Source organism: Rana temporaria, chromosome 3 (assembly GCF_905171775.1).
Source record: "Rana temporaria chromosome 3, aRanTem1.1, whole genome shotgun sequence".
In the NCBI taxonomy this organism is placed as follows: Eukaryota; Metazoa; Chordata; class Amphibia; order Anura; family Ranidae; genus Rana; species Rana temporaria.
In genome coordinates, this window is record NC_053491.1 from 220,842,079 (window position 1) to 220,863,239 (window position 21,161).

Here is a 21,161-nt window from a genome sequence, read left to right on the forward strand (position 1 = left end):
CGGGTCTGCGTCCCCTCGGGCAGTCTGGGAGGCCTTTAAACTCCATGCCCGCATGACACTCTCGTCCCGCATTAATTCCCTTAAGACCGCCTCTGCAGAGACACTGGATAGGGCCACGGAACTAGTTGCAGCCAAAGAGAGAGAATACACTGCCAACCCGACCGCTGACCTGGCTGCTGAGCTGCAGCTCTGCACTAGGGCGGCTGACCAGCTGCACTACGAGAAATCGAAGCGCAAGCTTTTCTTTCTCAGACAGCGGACGTTTGAACATGGGGAGAGAGCGGGGAAATTACTCGCCTACTTGGTACACTGTGAGGAGAGACCCCCAGTGGTGATCTCCCTGCGCTCTCCAGCTGGGGATTTGATAACCGAACCGGAGCGAGTAGCTAGTATGTTCCACGACTTTTTCTCTTCCTTGTATGACACGGTAGCCCCAGACACCGACTCCCTGTCGGAAGACTTCCTTGCCGGCCTGCAGATCCCACGACTGACTATGCAACAGGCCCAAACACTTGAGGAGCCACTGACGGCAGAGGAAATATCCGCTGCAGTTGCTGGCCTCCCGAAGTCCAAAGCCCCGGGGTCAGATGGCTTGCCAGCCGAGTTTTATTCCACCTATGCGGGTCCTTAGACTTCTTGCCCTATACAAATCAATCTTTGATAACTCTGAACTCCCGCCCTCGATGAGAGAAGCCACCATAGTATTAATCCCCAAACCAGGCAAGGACCCACACTTACCAGAGTCATATCGCCCCATTTCTCTATTACAGGTAGATATCAAAATTCTGGCCAAGGTGCTCTCAGCTCGCCTCTCCCTTGTGCACGCTGATCAAGCGGGCTTCATGCCCGGCCGGAACACCTCCTTTAACCTGAGGAGGCTGTTCATCAACCTACAGGCCAGACACGACAACCCGGGGGCTAGAATTATTGTCGCATTGGACACCGCCAAAGCGTTTGACTCGGTGGAGTGGAGGTACTTGTGGACGTGCCTTGCTAAATTCGGGTTAGGCCCCAAATTCATCCACTGGGTGAAGCTCCTTTACCAGGCCCCGGTGGCAAGAGTAGTAGCCAATGGATGGCCCTCGGACCAGTTCCCCCTGCGGCGTGGCACGAGGCAGGGCTGCCCCCTGTCGCCGCTGCTGTATGCCCTGGCGGCAGAACCACTGGCAATCGCCATACGCTCACACCCAGACATAACGGGCCTACAGAGGGGTGGTGTGGAAGAGAGGATAAGTACATACGCGGAACGATACACTTCTATATCTAGACGACTCCACGGACTCCCTCTCACTGGCTCTGACCCTGATAGAGCGCTTCGACGCCTTCTCGGGACTCAGGATCAACTGGGACAAATCCCAAATACTTCCACTAGATAGCTACCCGGTGACCAGGGACAGGGCCACTCTCCCATTACAGAGGGTGGCTGACATTAAATATCTTGGGATTCGAACAACCAGGGATCCGGCAGACTACATTACGCTGAATGTCACGCCATTGTATGAAATGCTAAAGTCTAGAACACAAGCTTGGACTAGACTCCCGCTAGGAGTCTCAGGCCGCGTAAATTTAATAAAGATGGTCCTGTTGCCCAAGATTCTCTACATGGTGTGGCACTCACCGGTGTACCTAGTGCTCCGGTGCTTCAGGCTTATGGAAACTATCCTAAGGCCATTTGTGTGGGGCACCGCGAGACACAAACTCCCCTGGCACAGACTGAAAAACCCGACTGACTTGGCCGGGCTGGCGCTGCCCGAACTCAACGCATATTATCTGGCTGCCCAACTGTCACAACTTTTCCACGTGGACAAAGTTGACAGGACTAGGTTCCTCCGCCTGCTCTGCCCGGCGTGGACTCAATCGATAGGCGATCCCCTGGTGGCTATAGCGGGGGGGTCAAAGATACTTGAGGGACGATACTCCCTGTTGTACCATTACCGGAGGGTGTGGAATATAGTGTCAGACAGACTAAACATATCGCCCCTGCATGGATACACTTCCCTATGGCACAACCCTGCACTACCGGAGTTGGAGCGCATTCAAGATACCGAGGTATGGAGCGCTAGGGGAATTTACTACTTGTCCCATGTCACCAGGAGCGGAAAACTGAAACCCTTTCCGGTGTTACAAACTGAGTATAATCTGCCAGATCACATGTTATTCCGTTACGCCCAACTGCGACATGCCTTTAGGGCTCAATTCCCTCAGGACGATCTAGCCCTGACGGATAACCCCCTTATGGCCGCTGTCAGGTATCCAGACCCCAAAAAGCTGATCACCCAATTCCACACCATGATCACGCTCCCGAGGGCGACGGTGTCAGCTTACGCCCTGAAGCCCAGGTGGGAGGGGGAGGTGGGCCCAATGGAGGACGATGAGTGGAGTGATGCTCTAGAGGCTTGCAAACTGGTATCCCCAAAACTGTCAGACCGCCTTACGCAAACCTTCATCATAAACAGGGCCTACCTTACACCCCTTAGGATTTCTAAGTATAAGAGAGACTGCTCCGCCATATGCCCAATGTGCAGTCGTGAAACGGGCACCTTTTTCCATTTACTGTGGCAGTGCGCTAAGGTCCAGACCTTCTGGGAGCAGGTCGTGAAATTTCTCCATGACAAAATGGGATCCCCCATTACGCTACAGCCCAAGATATGCCTTCTGGGCATTTTTCCAGACACTGAAATCAATAAATTTCTTAAGATTTTTCTGCACGAGACACTTTTTATAGCCCGAAAAGTAATAGCACGGGTCTGGATGAGGTCGGAACCCCCAGAGTTGTCCCATTGGCTGACAGAGGTCAACAGCACGCTGCCCTATAAAAAATTGGTGTACTCGCACAGGGGCTGCGCTGCCAAGTACGAAAAAATCTGGGGAAAATGGCTAAATTCATCTGCGACCTGCTCCCGGGAGGGATAACATGACCAGGAAACCACTGAACTCATGGGAGGGCAAGGGGGAAGGGGAGGGGCGCGGGTTGGAGGATTACTTACCCTACTGTACTGGGCCGGCATCGAGGGGAGACTAGACATAAATATTACTGTACCCTCTGTCACCTATAGTCGAGATACCTAAGCTTGTACTTTGTCCGTGAACACTTGTTGTATACTATGACTGTACGCCTTCTACATGCCCTGTATGTTGCTATTTTGCTCAATAAAAACCTTTTTTGATTGAAAAAAATAAATCACATCAGCACATTGATGCTCCTCCTCATTACATGTCTGTTTAAAATGTATGTAAAAATCAAAGCACAAATAATTAATCCTCTTGGATTTTGTAAAAATAAAAGACACTCTACTGCATCAAGACTACTTCCATGTTGCACTGATTCTCTTAGGTAAATAGGGAGCTGGTTTTATAAATAACACTTCAAAGTGATGTTGGTTTCAGAGGTGAAAGCTATCAACAATAGACATTCCATGCCATTCTGTAACCATCGGATCTGAATTAAATACATTTTTTGATACAAACTCTGCTGCAATGTTCCCTTTTTTTCCCCTTTTCACTCTTGAGCACTGGAGTTTTGGTATTCTGTTTAAATTTTTCAGGCATTCATTCATTCACTTTTTCATTTATTTTCAGAAAAATGAAACCTATGTTTTTCACATGGAGACAAGACCTGCTGTAAAAAACAAGAAGAAAGAAGATCTAGAATGTTATCTGAAATGCTTTATTCCCAACTCCTCCATCAACATCTTCATACATTCCTTGAAAAAGGTGGCAGGAGATGTAAAAGTACTCAAAGATGAATTATGTAAGGGAATAATTTTGTTTATAGTTTGTAATCTTTTTTCATGATAATTTAATCTAGTATGAGTTAAAGAAAAAAAATAATAATAATATTTGAAAGGAATAAATCTGAGATGCTTTTGACGCAATAGCCATTACTTGATTATTTTTTTCAGCAGTTGTCTATTTTCTCTGTGCTATTAACCTCCCTGGCGGTATGATTCCTTCTGGTTTTGGGTGCTGAAAGCAGTACAATTGTTTTACATGGAAATTTGGCATTTTATATTGTAGGCCTGCAATTCTTAGGAATAACTCACTTAAATCTGTCCAAATAAGAGTCTAGTAGACATCCCAGGTATGATAAAGTTTGAAACACAAAATCATAAATTATAATATAATAACTAAAAATAATTATAACAAATAATAACGCAATTATAATAAAAATTATTCAATAATGTAATCAAATCAAAAACACTGAAATTTGCTCAGTTGCAGAATTGTCGCTGTCATTATTTTTATTGTTTAATGACGAATTTCCCCACAAATCACTATCGCGCAAATCTGCAAGTTATTCTAATTTATTATCGCTGTTTTCCAGCTGCTCTAAAACCACTTTTGATGTAAAGGGACACTTTTTGGTTGCTATGGACAATCTACAGTTTCCAGGCAGAAAGAATAATTTTTATTATATAAAACTGCATGCAGGACACTGTGCAGATCAATAGGGACAAAGGGGGTGTGTAATTATTTGATACAGTACTGTAATCTGTAAGATTACAGTATACTGTATGTGTATTGTGTGTTTCACTTTTTGAATATGGCGCCGAACTCCTTCCCTGTGCGTCATAACGTCGCAGGGAACGGAGCTCGGCACTGTGAATCGAGCGAGGAGACACATCGCAGGATCCAGGGACAAGGTAAGTAACTTCCCCCTGTATCCTGCAATGCGATACCGAGTCTGGCTTGGAGTTACCGCTTCTGGTATGAAAAATTCACCCCGAGGCAGATTCGGGAATACAGCTAAGGGGGTTAATTCAGAAAATTGTGTTCATTTTTGCAAAGTTTTTTTTTTTTGATAAAGCAGGGGAGAGTTATGATGCCTATCAAATTTATTTTCGCCATCGGTGTCCCATTATGGAGATTTCCCTTCACTTCCTGTCCCACAGGAAAACAGAAAATGAAATTCCTGCAAATTAGGGGAATTCCTTGGAGACCCCCAGGTCACCAGAACTAGTGTCCTCATTGGAACATTTTCCCTCTTTTACTTTTCTGGGGACAACCTAAAATTTGGGATGTTCTTTTAATTCCACTTTTAATGATAATGGTAAACAGGATAAATAGAGAGGGTGAATCTCCCTAACGGGAGCCCAGACAGTAATAGAAAAACTGACAGATATTCTTTTCCCTCTCTATTTTCTCCAAATCTTAAAAAAAAAAAACATTTTGCTTTTAGTTATACTTTAGTAAGCAGATACAAGAAAAATTGGGTAACTTACTACATTTTTGGTCAGTATAGTGGATGTCAAAGAATAGGTAAACCCAAGCACAAAGATGCAATGTATTGCAGTTAAAGGGGTGGTTCCACCTAAAACTCATTTCTAGCAATATATTCGTAAGACCCGTTACACTGCGGGTAGGCTGGCTTCTTTTTTTTTTTCCCCGTACATACCGAGATCTCGGGGGTCTCGTCCCTAGGCGGTGGGCGTTCCTATTTGATTGACGTTCCTCGGACGGGCGCATACGTGACGTCACGACTTTCCGAAAGAAGCCGAACGTCGCCGCGCAGGCGCCGTATAGAGTCGGCTCTATACGGCACCTGCGCGGCGACGTTCGGCTTCTTTCGGAAAGTCGTGACGTCACGTATGCGCCCGTCCGAGGAACGTCAATCAAATAGGAACGCCCACCGCCTAGGGACGAGACCCCCGAGATCTCGGTATGTACGGGGAAAAAAAAAAAGACACTGCGGGTAGGCTGGCTTAACGGGTCTTACGAATATATTGCTAGAAATGAGTTTTAGGTGGAACCACCCCTTTAAGAACATTTTCAGCAAACACAAAAACCAACTGTTGATCTTGACAGTGATGCAGTGTCCTTGTCACTTTCTGTGAGCTTCATTGATGAATATCTTCCTTGCTATCTTCTGTAAACTATCACTTTCCCTGCCTGCTATGTAATGTACCGTATATGAAGAGATACAGATATGTTTGTAGTCCATATAGGGAGAGTAGCCTTGTGTAACAGCCATGGCTCCCACTATGGATACAGTGGAAGAGTCATCCAGGAACAGGAATTATGTTATTTGTAAGATTACCAGGTGAAAATAAACTAAATTAAATAAATATAATATAAAATAAGTCAAAGTTGTTTTAAAAAATAAAAATGAGTGTAGCCACCAAACCAAGGACTAGTTAGCTGCAATATATAACATTTGGGGTTTGGGGTTGTTGTATAAACCTTAAACTTAGCTTTGTGAATAAAATGAATCTGTTTACCTTTAAATACACATTTATAGGTCAGAGAATTAAAAAAAAAAAAAAAAAAAAAGGATTTTAGCTTTGGGATGATTCAATTGAATTTTTATTCACATTATTTAATGAATTACTTCAAGTAAATATTCACTTTGCCAGGTGAACATCCTCTACTGGATTGCTATAATATAATAATTGATTTATTAATTCATTTATTTATTTGTCGGTTTCTGATTATCCACTGTGCACCATTTACAACTTAGCTGTTGGTGTTTGGATGGTGTAGTGTAGAATACCCTTCTTTCTTGCTCGTTCTTGAGAAGGATCAGCCTCAGCAAGTCAGAGAATTTCTGTGTGGGTGAGGTCTACTGGTCTTCAGTAGTACTAGTTACTGTTCCCTCAATAAGTCCTAAATGAGCTGATTCTCACCTGAGGGTAATATTGGGCTTTCAGGGGATGATCTCAAGTCATTTATGTCCACCATAACCAAGCAGCTAAAGCAGCCTAATTGCCAGAAATAAAGTGGTGTAAGTCAGACATTTTGTGGCTTTTCGCGTTCATTTTAACAAACAATAACGAACGTGCAGAATCCGAAATCCGAAAGATCCGGCATAAAAAATGCTTTTTTTTTTGTTTTGTTGCGACAACAGTTTGATATAGATAGAAGATTCGACAAGACGGTGACAATAGCAATCTGTGTCTAATATAACTCTATTGGTCCAAGATTATTCAACATAGAGAGTAAAGATTCAACATAAAGAGAAAAGATTCAACATTATAGAGACATGAAGATTCAATGAAGTAGCTAAAAACATACGATCACTGCAAGTGAACATTTCTGGTCAAATGCTCCGCCCAAAGGCTATAGAAGAATTCTAATGTTGGTCGACTAGTAATAATAATTAATAAATATAATTATTACTAGTCATACAACATTAGAATTCTACTATAGCTTGTGGGCGGAGCATTCGACCAGAAATGTACGATTGCGGCGTCGTACAGTTTAGCTGCTTCGTCGAATCTTCTTAGAACATTCGACGGACACCATGAGCCTTCAATGACAGATTCGACCTTAATTAATTCGGATTTTTGGACGAATGCATTTTTTAACTAAACAAAATAAATAAAAACGAATTTCGGGAGTAACTAAATAAATGTATTTTTTGGATGAAAACAAAATTCCGAAACCTAAATTTTTCAGTGTGCACATGTCTAGTGTAAGTAGAAGTACATTATAGGCACCTTTACGCTCAAGGGATCCCTATTAAAATTTTACTATGGATAATAAGATAAAACATTTCTATCACAAAGTCTACTGCATCCCTACAGAGAACTCTCATTATATTTACCGGTATGTTAAATGACATTGCACATTTACAACTGTTATATCGTGTGTTTACTAATGCATTCTAAAAGCAAAGGAAAATATTTGACGATGCATATATTATTTTTATATATTTAATACAGCTCATTCTTTTCCAAAAAAAGTTCAAGACCTGGATATGTACCAGCAGCATTTAATTGTGAAATTTGAGCCACATTTTGACCAGGACCACCCAGTAAGTATACAAAACTGCAAACCCAATTTGGAAAATCTGGCAAACCCTGAAATGTTTGTTAGGAAACCAAGTTTATTTATAATTAAAGTGGAGTTCCACCCATAAATATAACATTACATCAGTTGTTTTAAAAAAATGTCATTAGTCCTTTACGAATTTTTTTTTTTTTTCAGATGCCTTCAAAGTGTTGTTGCTAGGCAGAATAGTTAATCTTCCCACTTCCTGCACCTAGGTGCTTAATGCTTCCTAACCTACACCGCACAGACTCCTGGGAATGTAGTGGGTGTAACTTTCCAGGAGTCTGTGCACTCCCCAGTCTCAAAGAATCATGTGACTTGGAAACCTGATCTGACACTGCTTGTGCAGCACTGAGCATGTTCGAGATCTGCAAGGCTGAAATCCAGGAAGTCATACAGTCTGGCTTCATGATACCCACACTTAAGATGGCCCCAGTCAATTTCTATCTTATAAAGTGTCTAAATGCTGTAACAACCTAACAAAACGGACCTTAGTTTACAGGCCAACTTTACTAGAATAAATTAAGCTTGTGTATTACAGGGGTATTTATATTTAAAAAGTGAAATTGTGGCCGGAACTCCGCTTTAAGGTAAATTAAACATGCATGGTTTCTACACAAGGCCTAACTATTTTTTTTTTTTTACTGGGGAAGTGATAGAACCTCTGTCAGGTTCTCATAAGCGAGTTGTATATCAATTGGGGAGATTTCCCCTCACTTTCTGTTAGGACATGAAGTGGTATGATAGGACATCCCTCTAGTGGGGGCAAAACTTTAACAATCTTTAGTAAAATTTAGATTTTCTAAAACCCCTGTCAGGTTGTAATTATTGTCTATGTCAGTGGTTTCCAAACTGCGGCCCTGGGCCCAGATAGGGCCCTTTGCTTGCCTGTATTCGGCCCTTGAGGCTCTTTCTACTGACACCAACAATGGGGCATAAATCCTCCCATTGTCACCAACAATGGGGCCTAGATCCTCCCACTGTCCCCAACAATGGAAATCCTCCCACTGTCACCAACACTGGAAATCCTCCCACTGTCACAAACAATGGGGCCTAGATCCTTCCACTGCCACCAACAATGGGGCCATAAATCCTCCCACTGTCACCAACAATTGGGCCATAAATCCTCCCACTGTTACCAACAATGGGGCCAAAAATCCTCCCACTGTTACCAACAATGGGGCCATATATCCTCCTATTGTCACCAACAATGGGACCATAAATCCTCCCACTGTTACCAACAATGGGGCATAGATCCTCCCACTGTCACCAACAATGGGGCACTATTTCTCCCACTGACACCAACTGTTTCTCCCCTAATACCAAAGATGGGGCATTGTTTTCCCCCAAAAGTCTGAAGAACAGTGAACTGGCCCTTTGCTAAGAAAGTATGGAGACCCCTGGTCTATGTCATCTTGTCTCAGTGACTGCTACTCTCCTAATTTTTTGTCCTTTCTTGAAAGTAGTTCAGATGTTTTCAATGGGGTCACAGAAAGCAATTAAAACAGTTTTTTTCCAAGACTATGCAAAGTAAAAAATACATACATTTGGAAAGATATGAAATTAAATAAATAAAAAAAATGTTTTATTGTGAAACCAGAAAATTTTATTTGGAGAAGCAGTAGTACAGTATATCTGCAGCCTTACTGTGCTCATATGCAGCCTCATCAGTACCACCAATGCAGCCTCACTGTGCCCATCTGCAGCCTCATCAGTGCCGTCAATGCAGCCTTACTGTGCCCATCTGCAGCCTTACTGTGCCCATCTGCAGCCTCATCAGTGTCATCAATGCAGATTCACTGTGCCATCTGCAGCCTCGCTGTGCCCATCTGTAGCCTCATTATAGGGTTCATAGTTCAATTATGTGTAGCTATACAGAAGCTGTTGCTTTTAGCATTAATTTAAGTTAGAAGCTGATTGGCTACCATGAACATCTGCACCAAATTTCTCACTTGTGTATTTCGGTATTTCCTATTAAATGTAAGGAGTGTAATATAGTCTCCCATAAAACAGACTCTGCAGAATGTTGGGAGGTCTCCAGGTCTTCTCTAACATGTTGCCAGTTTCTAACATTCACTGGTAACATGGTAGCATTTTCTGTCTAGTAACATGACAGATGTTTCTAACATTTTGCAACTTAGGAAACGTCTCTGGTAGTCTCTATTTGTTACTTGTAACATTTAAACAACCTCCTATATTATTTGTAGTATGCAAAAGAAATATGTCAGGAGTCTTTGAAAGTCTACTGCATCTGTATAGTACTCTAGTATTCTTATGTACAATCTTAGCATTCTTCAATTTCTTGCAACCAGGGCTGCTGATAGAAATCGAGGGGGCCCGTAAAGCCTACCAAATGGGGCCCCCTTTAGCCCCACCCCTGATACCTCCTTCAGTCCCACCCTGGCCCCACCCCCTCCCCAAACCCCGCCTTGAAGCAAAGTGCACGTTTGTCTTCAAGTGATATCTATCTTCCTCCAGCCAGTTATAAGTTTGATTATCCAAAATAAATACTGTGATGATACAAGAGATGATCAGACACTGCAGCCATGCTACAAGAGATGGTCAGGGACTGCAGACATGATACAAGAGATGGACAGAGACTGCAGACACTGTACAGGAGATTGTCAGAGACTGCAGACATGATACAAGAGATGGTCAGAGAAAGCGGACAAGAGATCAATGCAGCCTCACCATTGCCCATCAATGCAGCCTCACTGTGCCCATCTGCAGCCTGATCAGAGCCCATCAATGCAGCCTTACTGTGCCATCAATGCAGCCTCACTGTGTCCATCTGCAGCCTCATTGTGGCCATTTCAGCTGAATCCGTGTTCATCAATGCAACCTCACTGTGCCCATCTGCAGCCTCACTGTGCCCATCTGCAGCCTCATCAGTGCCATCAATGCAGCCTCACTGTGCCCATCTGAAGCCTCACTGTGCCTATCTGTAGCCTCATCAGTTCCATCAATACAGCTTCACTGTGCCCATCTGCAGCCTCACTGTGCCCATCTGCAGCCTCATCAGTGCCATCAATGCAGATTCACTGTGCCATCTGCAGCCTCGCTGTGCCCATCTGTAGCCTCATCTGTGCCATTAATGCAGCCTCACTGTGCCCATTAATGCAGCCTCACTGTGCCCATCAATTCAGCCTCACTGTGCCATCTGCAGCCTCACTGTGCCGATCTGCAGCCTCACTGTGCCGATCTGCAGCCTCATCAGTGCCATAAATGCCGCTTCACAGTGCCCATCTGCAGCCTCACTGTGCCCATCTGCAGCCTCCTTGTGCCCATCTGCAGCCTCATCAGTGCACATCAATGCAGCCTCACTGTGCCATCTGCATTCTCACTGTGCCCATCTGCAGCCTCACTGTGCCCATCTGCAGCCTCGCTGTGCCAATCTGCAGCCTCATCAGTGCCATCCATGCAGCCTCACTGTGCCATCAATGCAGCCTCATTGTGCCCATCAATGCAGCCACACTGTTCCCATCTGCAGCCTTGCCAGCACCCTGATTACACAGAGCAGATAGCTCCCACTGTGTTATGGAGCTGGAGTCTGAACTGTTTGGCGGCTGTCCACTCACTGTAACAAAGCCATGATAGAAGGAACATTGATCCAATTTCATTGGATCAGTGTACTGTCTATCATGGTGTTGGAGGCGGGGCTTTGTTACAGTGAGTGGACGGCCGCCAAACAGTTCATACCCCTGCTCCATAACACAGTGGGAGATTCCCCATGAATGAGTGGAGAGTGATTAATCACTCCACCAGGGAAGGCTGGCCGCTACTTGAGCCAGCACTGACATGCAGCCGGCCGCGGAGGTGACCTTCCACCAAAAACACAAGAAATAGCCCCTCCCACACATCCACAAGAACATCTACAGACAGCAAATTAGTCGGAGCGGGAGGGGGGGGATGTTTGGACTGGGCGCTGGTTGGAGAATTGTTCTATTTTTATTTATTTTGTATTCTGCCTGCATTCTGCTGTCAGATTGCCCGGGCCCCCCTGCTGGCTGGGCCCGGTACAACAGGGCCAGTTGTACTGGCTTATCAGCGGCCCTGCTTGCAACAGTCTTTTGTAGAATGAGGGCAGCCACAGTACCTTGTAAACATGACAGCAGTTCTTACCAGTTTTCACTTACATGGAAGCAGTCTCTACTATGACAGTCTTTTGCAACATCTTTAAAAATGTCAGTCTATTATACTATACTTGTGTAACATGGCTGAAACACCCCTGCAATGATGTGCAAAGTGTGTTGCAAGGATAAAGCAATTGAAAGCCTATCCACCATTAATCCAAATATAGTATCTTGATCTCATTTTTTTTCACTCAGGTAGCCACTTAAATTTTAGAATTCCTCATATCTGATAACAATTCATGCCCATTTACTGCATCAGTTCTACTAACAGTGGACAAATATCTATTAAAAAATATCCACTAACAGTGGAGGCAGCTACAGTATATATTTCTCAAAGATTTCCCAATTTGCAAGGACATCTCTCCATGTAACGTCAAAGGTTTCTGACAACCCTGTGAGATAACTATCACTTAAATGTTAATCATACTGCTTGACTATTAATGATATTGCTCAGAATTTTTTAGCAACTAGAATATATCAGATTGTTAACCTTAATCTACATGTCAACTATGTAACACTATTACGTGGGGACTGTGTGGTCCTACATTACAAAAGCAGCAAACACTTATGTCTCTGGGAAGACAGACAAATGTGTACAGGTAGAATGCTAGTACTGTTGCTTTGAAAATTGGTTTTCCATATGACATATTCACTGGACCTAAAAGGTTTACGTAACAGTTTTAATGAACTAGTCCCTACTAGTAAATAACAGGAAAATGCCAAAATCTATTTTCACATTTACTAAAACAGCAAAGGATATTTGCTTCTCACTGTTGTGCTTGAAAATCACCATAGATGGCAAAATGATTTTTATCCAGGATGATGAACATTTGACAGACCCACTTATACATATACTTAAAACTAAGAGGACATTTATCTCCTTACTAGCAGAATTGTAGGGAAGCCACATTGCAAAGACCTTTGGCTTGCATAATTACTATGTGAATCAAGTATTATATAATTTTCCCAGACAGATCATTTACATAGAAATTAGGATGTTTTACATCCATTGCTGTCAGATCTAGGATCAAGAAAATGTCATCCATTGAGGCATGGAGAGGTTATTTCCCTGGGTGGGTATGTGCTGAGTAACTAACACCATATGGCAGGAAACAGGACTTGTTCCCATGGCTGCACGCACCACTCGGTACAGCTGGGAGATGTGTATTTTGCATGCTCTTTTACTATAAGATCAACAATGATCGCATTTCATGTCTTAAAGAGTTTTTACCAACATTAATTATTACATGTCATTTTCAATTGCCATCTCCAAATATTCACAAATATACCATATTTCTGAAAGTATAGCTGATTTAAAGGGCTGGTATACACTAGTTAAATTAATTACTTATTTTTTTTTCCATTTTTTTTTTCTTACTGATGAACACAATCACTGAAATTTGGTAAAGATTATTGGATAACTTGTCATCTTAGTTTTAAATAAAAATATTGAGATGTATACACTTTTTAGGTATTGTCTTCAGAATGTATACTTTATAATTTATGTAATATTTAGCGTTATTTTGCTTCTTTTTTACTGTGGGGAGGCAAGAGTACTAGAAACCTGTGCACCACGATGCTTCTTCCATAAATTACCAATGTGTTCTAGAACTTAAAGGTACTGTAAAGAACAGTAATGTCTATGGTTTATTGGTAGGGTACACAAGAGTGTGTGTACCCTACCTTCTGGATGTAGGATAAACCTTATATCATTAGTAGGGATGACCTAAACCCCCCCCCCCCGCACCAGAACATGCGAACAGACAAAAAATTTGTTCGAACACACGAATACTGTTAAAGTCTACTGGACACAAACATGAAAAATCAAAAGTGCTAATTTTAGAGGTTAATATGCAAGTTATTGTCCTAAAAAGTGTTTGGGGACCTGGGTCCCACCCCAGGGGACATGTATCAATGCTAAAAAAAAGTTTTAAAAACTGCATTTTTTTCAGGAGCAGTGATTTTAATAATGCTTAAAGTGAAACAATAAAAGTGAAATATTCCTTTAAATGTTGTACCTGGAGGGTGGCTAAAGTATGCATGTAAAGTAGCGCATGTTTCCCGTGCTTAGAATTGTCCCTGCACAAAGTGTCATTTCTGAAGGAAAAAAAGTCATTTAAAACTACTAGCGGCTATTCATGAATTGTCGGTCCCGGCAATACAGAAAAAAATAATTGAAAATAATGACAGCCCCCCCCAGTCCATTACCAGGCCCTTTGGGTCTGGTATGAATATTAAGGGGAATGCCTGCCATTTTTTTCAATGACTTTGACTGGTGGTTGTGGGGGTCTGCGGGCAGGAGGCTTATCGTAATCTGGGGGCCCCTAGATCCTTCCCCCCCAATGTGAATTTATAAGGGGTACATTGTACCCCTATCATTTCACACAAAAAATTGTTAAAAACCACACAGACACAGCTTTATAATTTCTTTATTAAAAATAAAAAAAAATTAAAAGAAAAAAAAGATTCCAGCGATGTCTCGATCTCCACTCCAGCGATGGAATCCATTCTCGGTATCCAGCGATGGGTGATCTCCACGCTCCAGCGATGATGTCCAGTGAGGAACACACACACGATGTTGACTCCACCGGAGCCCCTCCGGGAATGACCACCACGCCAGCCTGACAGCTCTTATGTAGCTGAGGGCCGCCCACCCATCACGTGACCCTGCCCCCTCTGACGCAAGGGAAAACGCCACACTTTCCCATTGATGTGGATGGGTGGTTTCCATTGCATCAGAGGGGGGTGGGGTCACCCATCCACGTCACTGCGAAAGCCCGGCGTTTCCCCTTGCGCCAGAGGGGGGTGGGGCCACACGTCATTACTCAGCTACATAAGAGCTTTCAGGCCGGCGCCGCAGTCATTGCCAGGGTGTCTCCAGTGGAGTCAGCATCGTGTGCGTGTTCATCGCTGGACATCACTGCTGGAGCGTGGAGATCACCCATCGCTGGATACCGAGAATGGATTTCATCGCTGGAGATCAAGACATCGCTGGAATCTTTTTTTCTTTAAAAAAAAAATATTTTTAATAAAGGACTTATACAGCTGTGTCTGTGTGGTTTTTAATAATTTGACTCTTTTTTTTATGAAATTATAGGGGTACAATGTACCCCTTATCAATCCACATAGGGGGGCGGGGATCTGGGGGTCCACTTTGTTAAAAAGGGCTTCCAGATTTCGATAAGCCCCCTACCCGCAGACCCCCACAACCACCGGGCAAGGGTTGTGTGGATGAGGCCCTTGTTCCCATCAACATGGGGACAAGGTGCTTTGAGGGGTCACAGGTCACAGAGGGCATGTGGCCTGGTAGGGTTCAGGAGGGGGCGCTCTCTCGTTCCCCCTCTTTTCCTGCGACCTGCCAGGTTGCGTGCTCGGATATAGGGTCTGGTATGGATTTTTTCGGGGAACCCCATATAATTTTTTTTTAAATTACACGGGGTTCCCCTTAATATACATACTAGACCTGAAGGACCTGATATGGAATTTGGGGGGACCCCCACACATTTTTATTTATTTTTTAATTTTGGTTCCCCGTACAAAATTTCATTTTTGAAGGAAAAAAATGAATTTAAAACTACTTGCACTATTAATGAATTGTCGGGTCTCGGCAATACAGATAAAAGTAATTGAAAAAAATGGCTGGGGATTCCCTTAATATTCATACCAGACCCAAATGGCCTGGTAATGGACTGGGGGGGACCCCTGTAATTTTTTTCAATTACTTTTCTCTGTATTGCCGGAACCGACAATTCATGAATAGCCGCTTGTAGTTCTAAATCACTTTTTTTCCTTCAGAAATTACACTTTATGCAGGGACAATTCTAAGCAAGGGAAACAAGCACTACTTTACATGCATCATTTAGACACCCCCAGGTACCATATTTAAAGGAATATTTCACTTTTATTGTTTCACTTTAAGCATTATTAAAATCACTGCTCCCGAAAAAACTGCAGTTTTTAAAACTTTTTTTGCATTGATAGATGTCCCCTGGGGCAGGACCCATGTCCCCAAACACTTTTTAGGACAATAACTTGAAAATTAGCCTTTAAAATTAGTACTTCAGAATTCTCCCATAGACTTTTACAGGGTGTTCCCCGGCTTTTCGAATTTGCCGTGAACACCCCAAATTGTTCGCTGAACTGGCGAACAGCCAATGTTCGAGTCGAACTCATGTTCGACTCGAACTTGAAGCTCATCCCTAATCATTAGTCATTTATTTCCAGTGATTTAACACCTGGACCAAGTTGTGTTTGAATGCTACTGTTTTATTTGCCTTAGCTAAACTGTGTTTGATATTTTAATTAATAATGTTATAACATATTTACAATTATATTCACAGGGTTATGGTGACCAAGAGTATAAAAAGAGAAGAGCATACTTTGCAGAGCTGGCTTTCACATACAAAGAGTGAGTTATAAAAATACTTTGTTTTATTTGTGACATTATACACATGTATATAGTGTAGATAGTTAGGTTAGTGAAAAAATGCCACTGTGAGAAGTCTCTAACAGAACTAACCATTCTGAAGCTGCAAGTGACATGACCTTTACTTAACAGGTAGCAAATCAATGTGTTCAATTGGATAGATTGCTTTGAAAAAAAACTGCATTGAGAAAAATAAAAGGCTACCATTGCCAATCTGTCCTTTTTACAGAGTAGCATTTACCTTTGAAGGAGCCGCATGATGTGTCAGGGCTTTTGTTCTTGTGCCCATGACTCTACGAACAGCTCTGTACTCTATGACACACCTGGCTGAGTTGAGGATACAGGTGCAGACACCGCATAGAACTTCCCCTTTATAGTGACGCCGTAGGTGTTGTACGTCACCGCGCTTTGCTAGAGCATTTTAAAAAAAATCAATGGTGCGTGGGCAATGTCGTTTTAATGATGAAGTTTGAAAAACTTTGTTTTCTCTACATGCCGAAAAACATCGTTTTTGTTTTTTTAATGCCGAAAAATGATCGTGTGTACGCGTCTTTAGTCACTGACTTTAATGGCATGGCAGTTGATGCCACAGCCCTGAGAAATACAGGCCTATCAGATTTAGTTATACCCATACCTCCTAACTTTTTGAGATGGGAATGAGGGACACCTCTAGGCATAAGACACACCCCATGTCACGCCCCTTTAAGGAGAAATTTACAAAAAAATTATTAGGGCTTTTTTTTACCTCTACTATTGCTTTATACCGGCTTTTGACATTTACAAATGTCAAAAGAAATTGGAAAAAAGGTTTAGTACTGGAAAACACTTTTTGAAAAAAGTGCATTTTCTATCTATACAACTATATAGATCAGACCAAAATGAGGGACAAGTGAAGTGACACATCTTTCCCTATGTGTGTTCCCCTGTATCTCCTTAAAGCGGGGGTTCACCCCAAAAAAATGTTTTAACATTACATTCAGCCGAGTTGTGATAATGACATTAGGCTGTTTTTTTTTTTAAATCCTTGCCGTACATACCATTTTATCTACATTTTCACCACGACTTCCGGGTATGTAATCTGCGGGACTGGGCGTTCCTAATTGATTGACATGCTTCCGACCTGCGCATACAGCGCGTCACGAGTTGCCGAAAGAAGCCGGACTGCGAGTCGGCTCTATACGGCGCCTGCGCACTGACGTTTGGCTTCTTTCGGCAACTCGTGACGCGCTGTATGCGCCAGTCGGAAGCATGTCAATCAATTAGGAACGCCCAGTCCCGCAGATTACATACTCGGAAGTCGGGGTGAAAATATAGATAAAACGGTATGTACAGTAAGGATTTAAAAAAAAAAACTGCCTAATGTCATTATCACAACTCGGCTGAATGTAATGTTAAAAAATTTTTTTTGGGTGAACCCCCCGCTTTTAATTTGGTTTTCTCAGCACTTTAGAAGCCACCTTTTGAACCTATTATGAATATATACCTTTGTCTGACCTCACTCACAAGGTAATCTTTCTTGTTATTATCACCCCGGTGTGGAGGGTCTCTAGATTAGCAGTCTTGTCCTGTTAAGGAGCTCTTTTTAGTTGTGTACAAGGATTAGGTTGTCTTGAGGCCTAAAGCTGCCTTTCTTCCAAAAGTGGTCTCTTTTTTCCACCTCAACTAAGACATTGGACTCCATTCACAAAAGCATATCACATGCAGTATTTAGGTGCTTTCTTAAATACCACATGCAATCCTATAAATGTCAATTTACTATTGCTTTATGTGGTAGTTAAAGCAAAAACAGGTTGTATATGCGGTATAAAACGAGAGTGAAAGTCAATCCACAAAAAAAAATGCATGTGGTAAATATTTAAGGAAACAGCACCCACCAGCCTCCTTAGCAACTAGTAAACAATATGGTTGTTAAGGAAGAGGTGGCTGCCACCTTCTTAACAACCGATGAGTCATCAGCTGTCAGCAGTGTTCCCTGTTGACAGCTGAATGTAACAAAAAAAATGCCGGCAATAACAAAATAGGGAAAAAAAACAGCATGGGGTTTCTTACCCAATCCATACCAGGCCCTTTAGGTCGCCCCCCCGAACCATACCAGTCCACATGCCCTCAACTTGTGGGGGTGCTTTGGGGCAGGGGGTATTTTGGGTTCCCCCAAAGCATCTTGTCTCCGAGGGGACAAGAACCTCTTCCCCACAACCTATGGTACCCCTACTATGTCCTTTATTAAAAAGACAAAAATAAAAAATAAATGTAGATCTATTGTCAATCACGTTGCCTGCTGTCGCTGAATCCCACCGCTAAATAAACAAAGGGGCGGTGAAACCTCTTGTGACTTCACCATCCCAGCATGCCCCCCCTGGTAGGTGATGTCACAAGGGGGCCGCATACTCAGTCACATGGGGAGCAGGATCTGGGGGCCACCCTGTTAAAGGGGGCTTCCAGATTCTGATAAGCCCCCTGCCCGCAGACCCCCACAGCCATAGGTCAGGGTTCTGGTTAAGAGGCCCTTGTCCCCATCAACAGGGGGACAAGGTGGTTTGGGGGGGCAGAGGTGAGGAAAGGTGGCCTGGTAGGGTTCAGGAGGAGGGGGCGCTCGCTCACCCCCCTTTTCTAACTTTCCAGGCTGCATGCTTGGATAAGGGACTTGTATGGATTGGGGGGTACCCCACGCCATTTCTTTTTTATTTTTCATTGCCGAAAATTATTTTTCTTGTGGTGGGGAGCCCCACTACCAGCTGATGACTCATCAGTTGTTAAGGACGCAGCGGTCACCATCTCTTTAACAACCATGCTGTTTACTGATTCTTAAGGATTCCGGCAGCCACCCTCTCTTTTACAACCAGCTATTTACAGTCTTTGTTAAAGAGAAGTTCCAGTCTGGGGGGACATTTTTAGTCAGCAGCTACAAATACTGTAGCTGCTGACTTTTAATTTAAGGACATTTACCTGTCCAGGGAGCCTGCGATGCCGGCACCCCAAGACGATCCATTCATCGGCTCTGGGTGCAGGCGCCGGTGCCAGCATATAAGGGAAATAGGAAGTGAAGCCTTGCGGCCTGTTTTCTACTGTACATGCATGAGTCACACTGCACTTTCTGAATGGTCCCGCTGTCTTCTGCGACCTGTGTGTCTCTCAGAAGGCAGCAGGTGGGAGGGGCCAGAAGTTTCGTAGATCGCTGCACAACAATGCAGCGATTTTACACGGAAGTGAGTGAGTGAGTGAGAAACGTATAAAGCGCAACACATGCAAACTAAATCGCCTCTGGGCGCTTAGTATCCTTTCCCTACTGTACTTTTGCCCTCAGAAAAGATGAGTTTTGAGTTTTTTTCTGAAGGCCAGGTGATTCACCTCCAACCGGATGCTGGTTGGTAGAGCGTTCCATAGTCTAGGTCCTTGGATTCCAAATCTTCATTTTCCTTTGGACTTGTATCTGGCTTTGGGTATCTGGAGTAGATTTTGGTTGGTGGATCGCAGAACGCGATTGGGGTTGTGACATTTTAGTTTTTCGCATAGATATTGGGGGCATTTCCTTGAACACACTTGTCAGACACACGTGTCAGACAGAGTGCCTTAAAAGTGATTCTGTGTTTTACTGGAAACCAATGAAGGGATCTCAGTGAAGGTGCGATTGATTCGCATGTTTTTTTCCCAGTCACGAGTCGAGCGGCTGTATTTTGAACGACTTGCAGACGAGTGATTTGGTATTTTGGGAGTCCGAGGTAGAGGGCATTTGCATAGTCGAGTCTGGAGTTTATAATTGTACCCACCACGACTGCAATGTCTTCTTTCGGGATAAAGGGAATGAGTCTACGTAGCAGGCGGAGCAGATGGTGGGATCCGCTGACTACTGACCCTATTTGTGCATCTATTGTCATGTGGGTGTCAAAAATGACTCCGAGACTTTTGACTTTGGTGCTAGGGGTGATGGTTTGTCCCAGAATGGGCGGCGGTGTCCATATTGGTGCGGGATGTCTCTTTCGGTTTGTGTGAAACAGGAGAAGTTCTGTTTTTGAGCCGTTGAGTTTAAGGTAACTCTCCGTCATCCAATTTTCTATCAAAGTAAGGCATTTGTCTAGTCCGAGATAATGATCCTTATTGTTGCAGATGCGAAAATATAGTTGCGTGTCATCTGCGTAGGAGTGGTAGAGTAACTTCTGGTTACTGATGATTTCAAAAAGAGGGCGAAGATAGATATTGAATAGTACGGGCGACAAGGGGGATCCCTGAGGGACTCCGCATGACACTGTGCGTTTTTCACAAGTGAAAGGACCCAGTTTCACTATTTGAGATCGGTTTTCCAAGAAGGAGGAGAACCAGGGTAAATCTGAGACAGCGACTCTAGCTACTTCAGCTAGGCGAGTCAGCAATAACTTGTTGTCTACAGTATCAAATAGTGCGCGAAGTGGGAATGGATACCAGGCTTTGACAGGTGTCTACTCCCCCCTAAAGGTGCCAAATGTGGCAGCAGAGGGGGGAAAGAACCAAAGAAGCAGAGCTTCCCTCTTTAAGGATGCTGGCTACCGCCAGCCGTAAATTATCACAGGTTTTCACTGCTAAAATACTTCATAAAATAGTATATGTTGCATTTTAGTAGCATTTTTTTGTGAATGCTCCAAAAATTTGGAAAACGATGTGTGGTATCTTACCACATACTTGAATGTGGTAAGATACCGCTTTGTGAATGAAGCCCACAGTCCTTTGTTCTTTGTGTCCTGCTCTGAAACATCCATGAAGGCAGAAAATGTATCTTCACTGTCTTAAAGCGCTGTGACAGTGTACTACTACTGCCTCTTTTGAGCAGTTGGATTTTCTCTTTGTACATGCCAAGGTTT

At 43.3% G+C, this 21,161-nt stretch overlaps 1 protein-coding gene across 1 annotated transcript in view; it reads left to right on the top strand.

Annotated features, from left to right (window-relative positions):
- LOC120932127 (tyrosine 3-monooxygenase-like) overlaps positions 1-21,161 on the top strand; it is a 65,664-nt gene that overhangs the window by 10,002 nt on the left and 34,501 nt on the right. Inside the window, exons 2-4 of the mRNA XM_040344283.1 lie at positions 3,580-3,751; positions 7,662-7,753; positions 16,244-16,311. Coding sequence (XP_040200217.1) covers positions 3,580-3,751; positions 7,662-7,753; positions 16,244-16,311 — 332 coding nt within the window. The remainder of the gene's footprint in view (positions 1-3,579; positions 3,752-7,661; positions 7,754-16,243; positions 16,312-21,161) is intronic.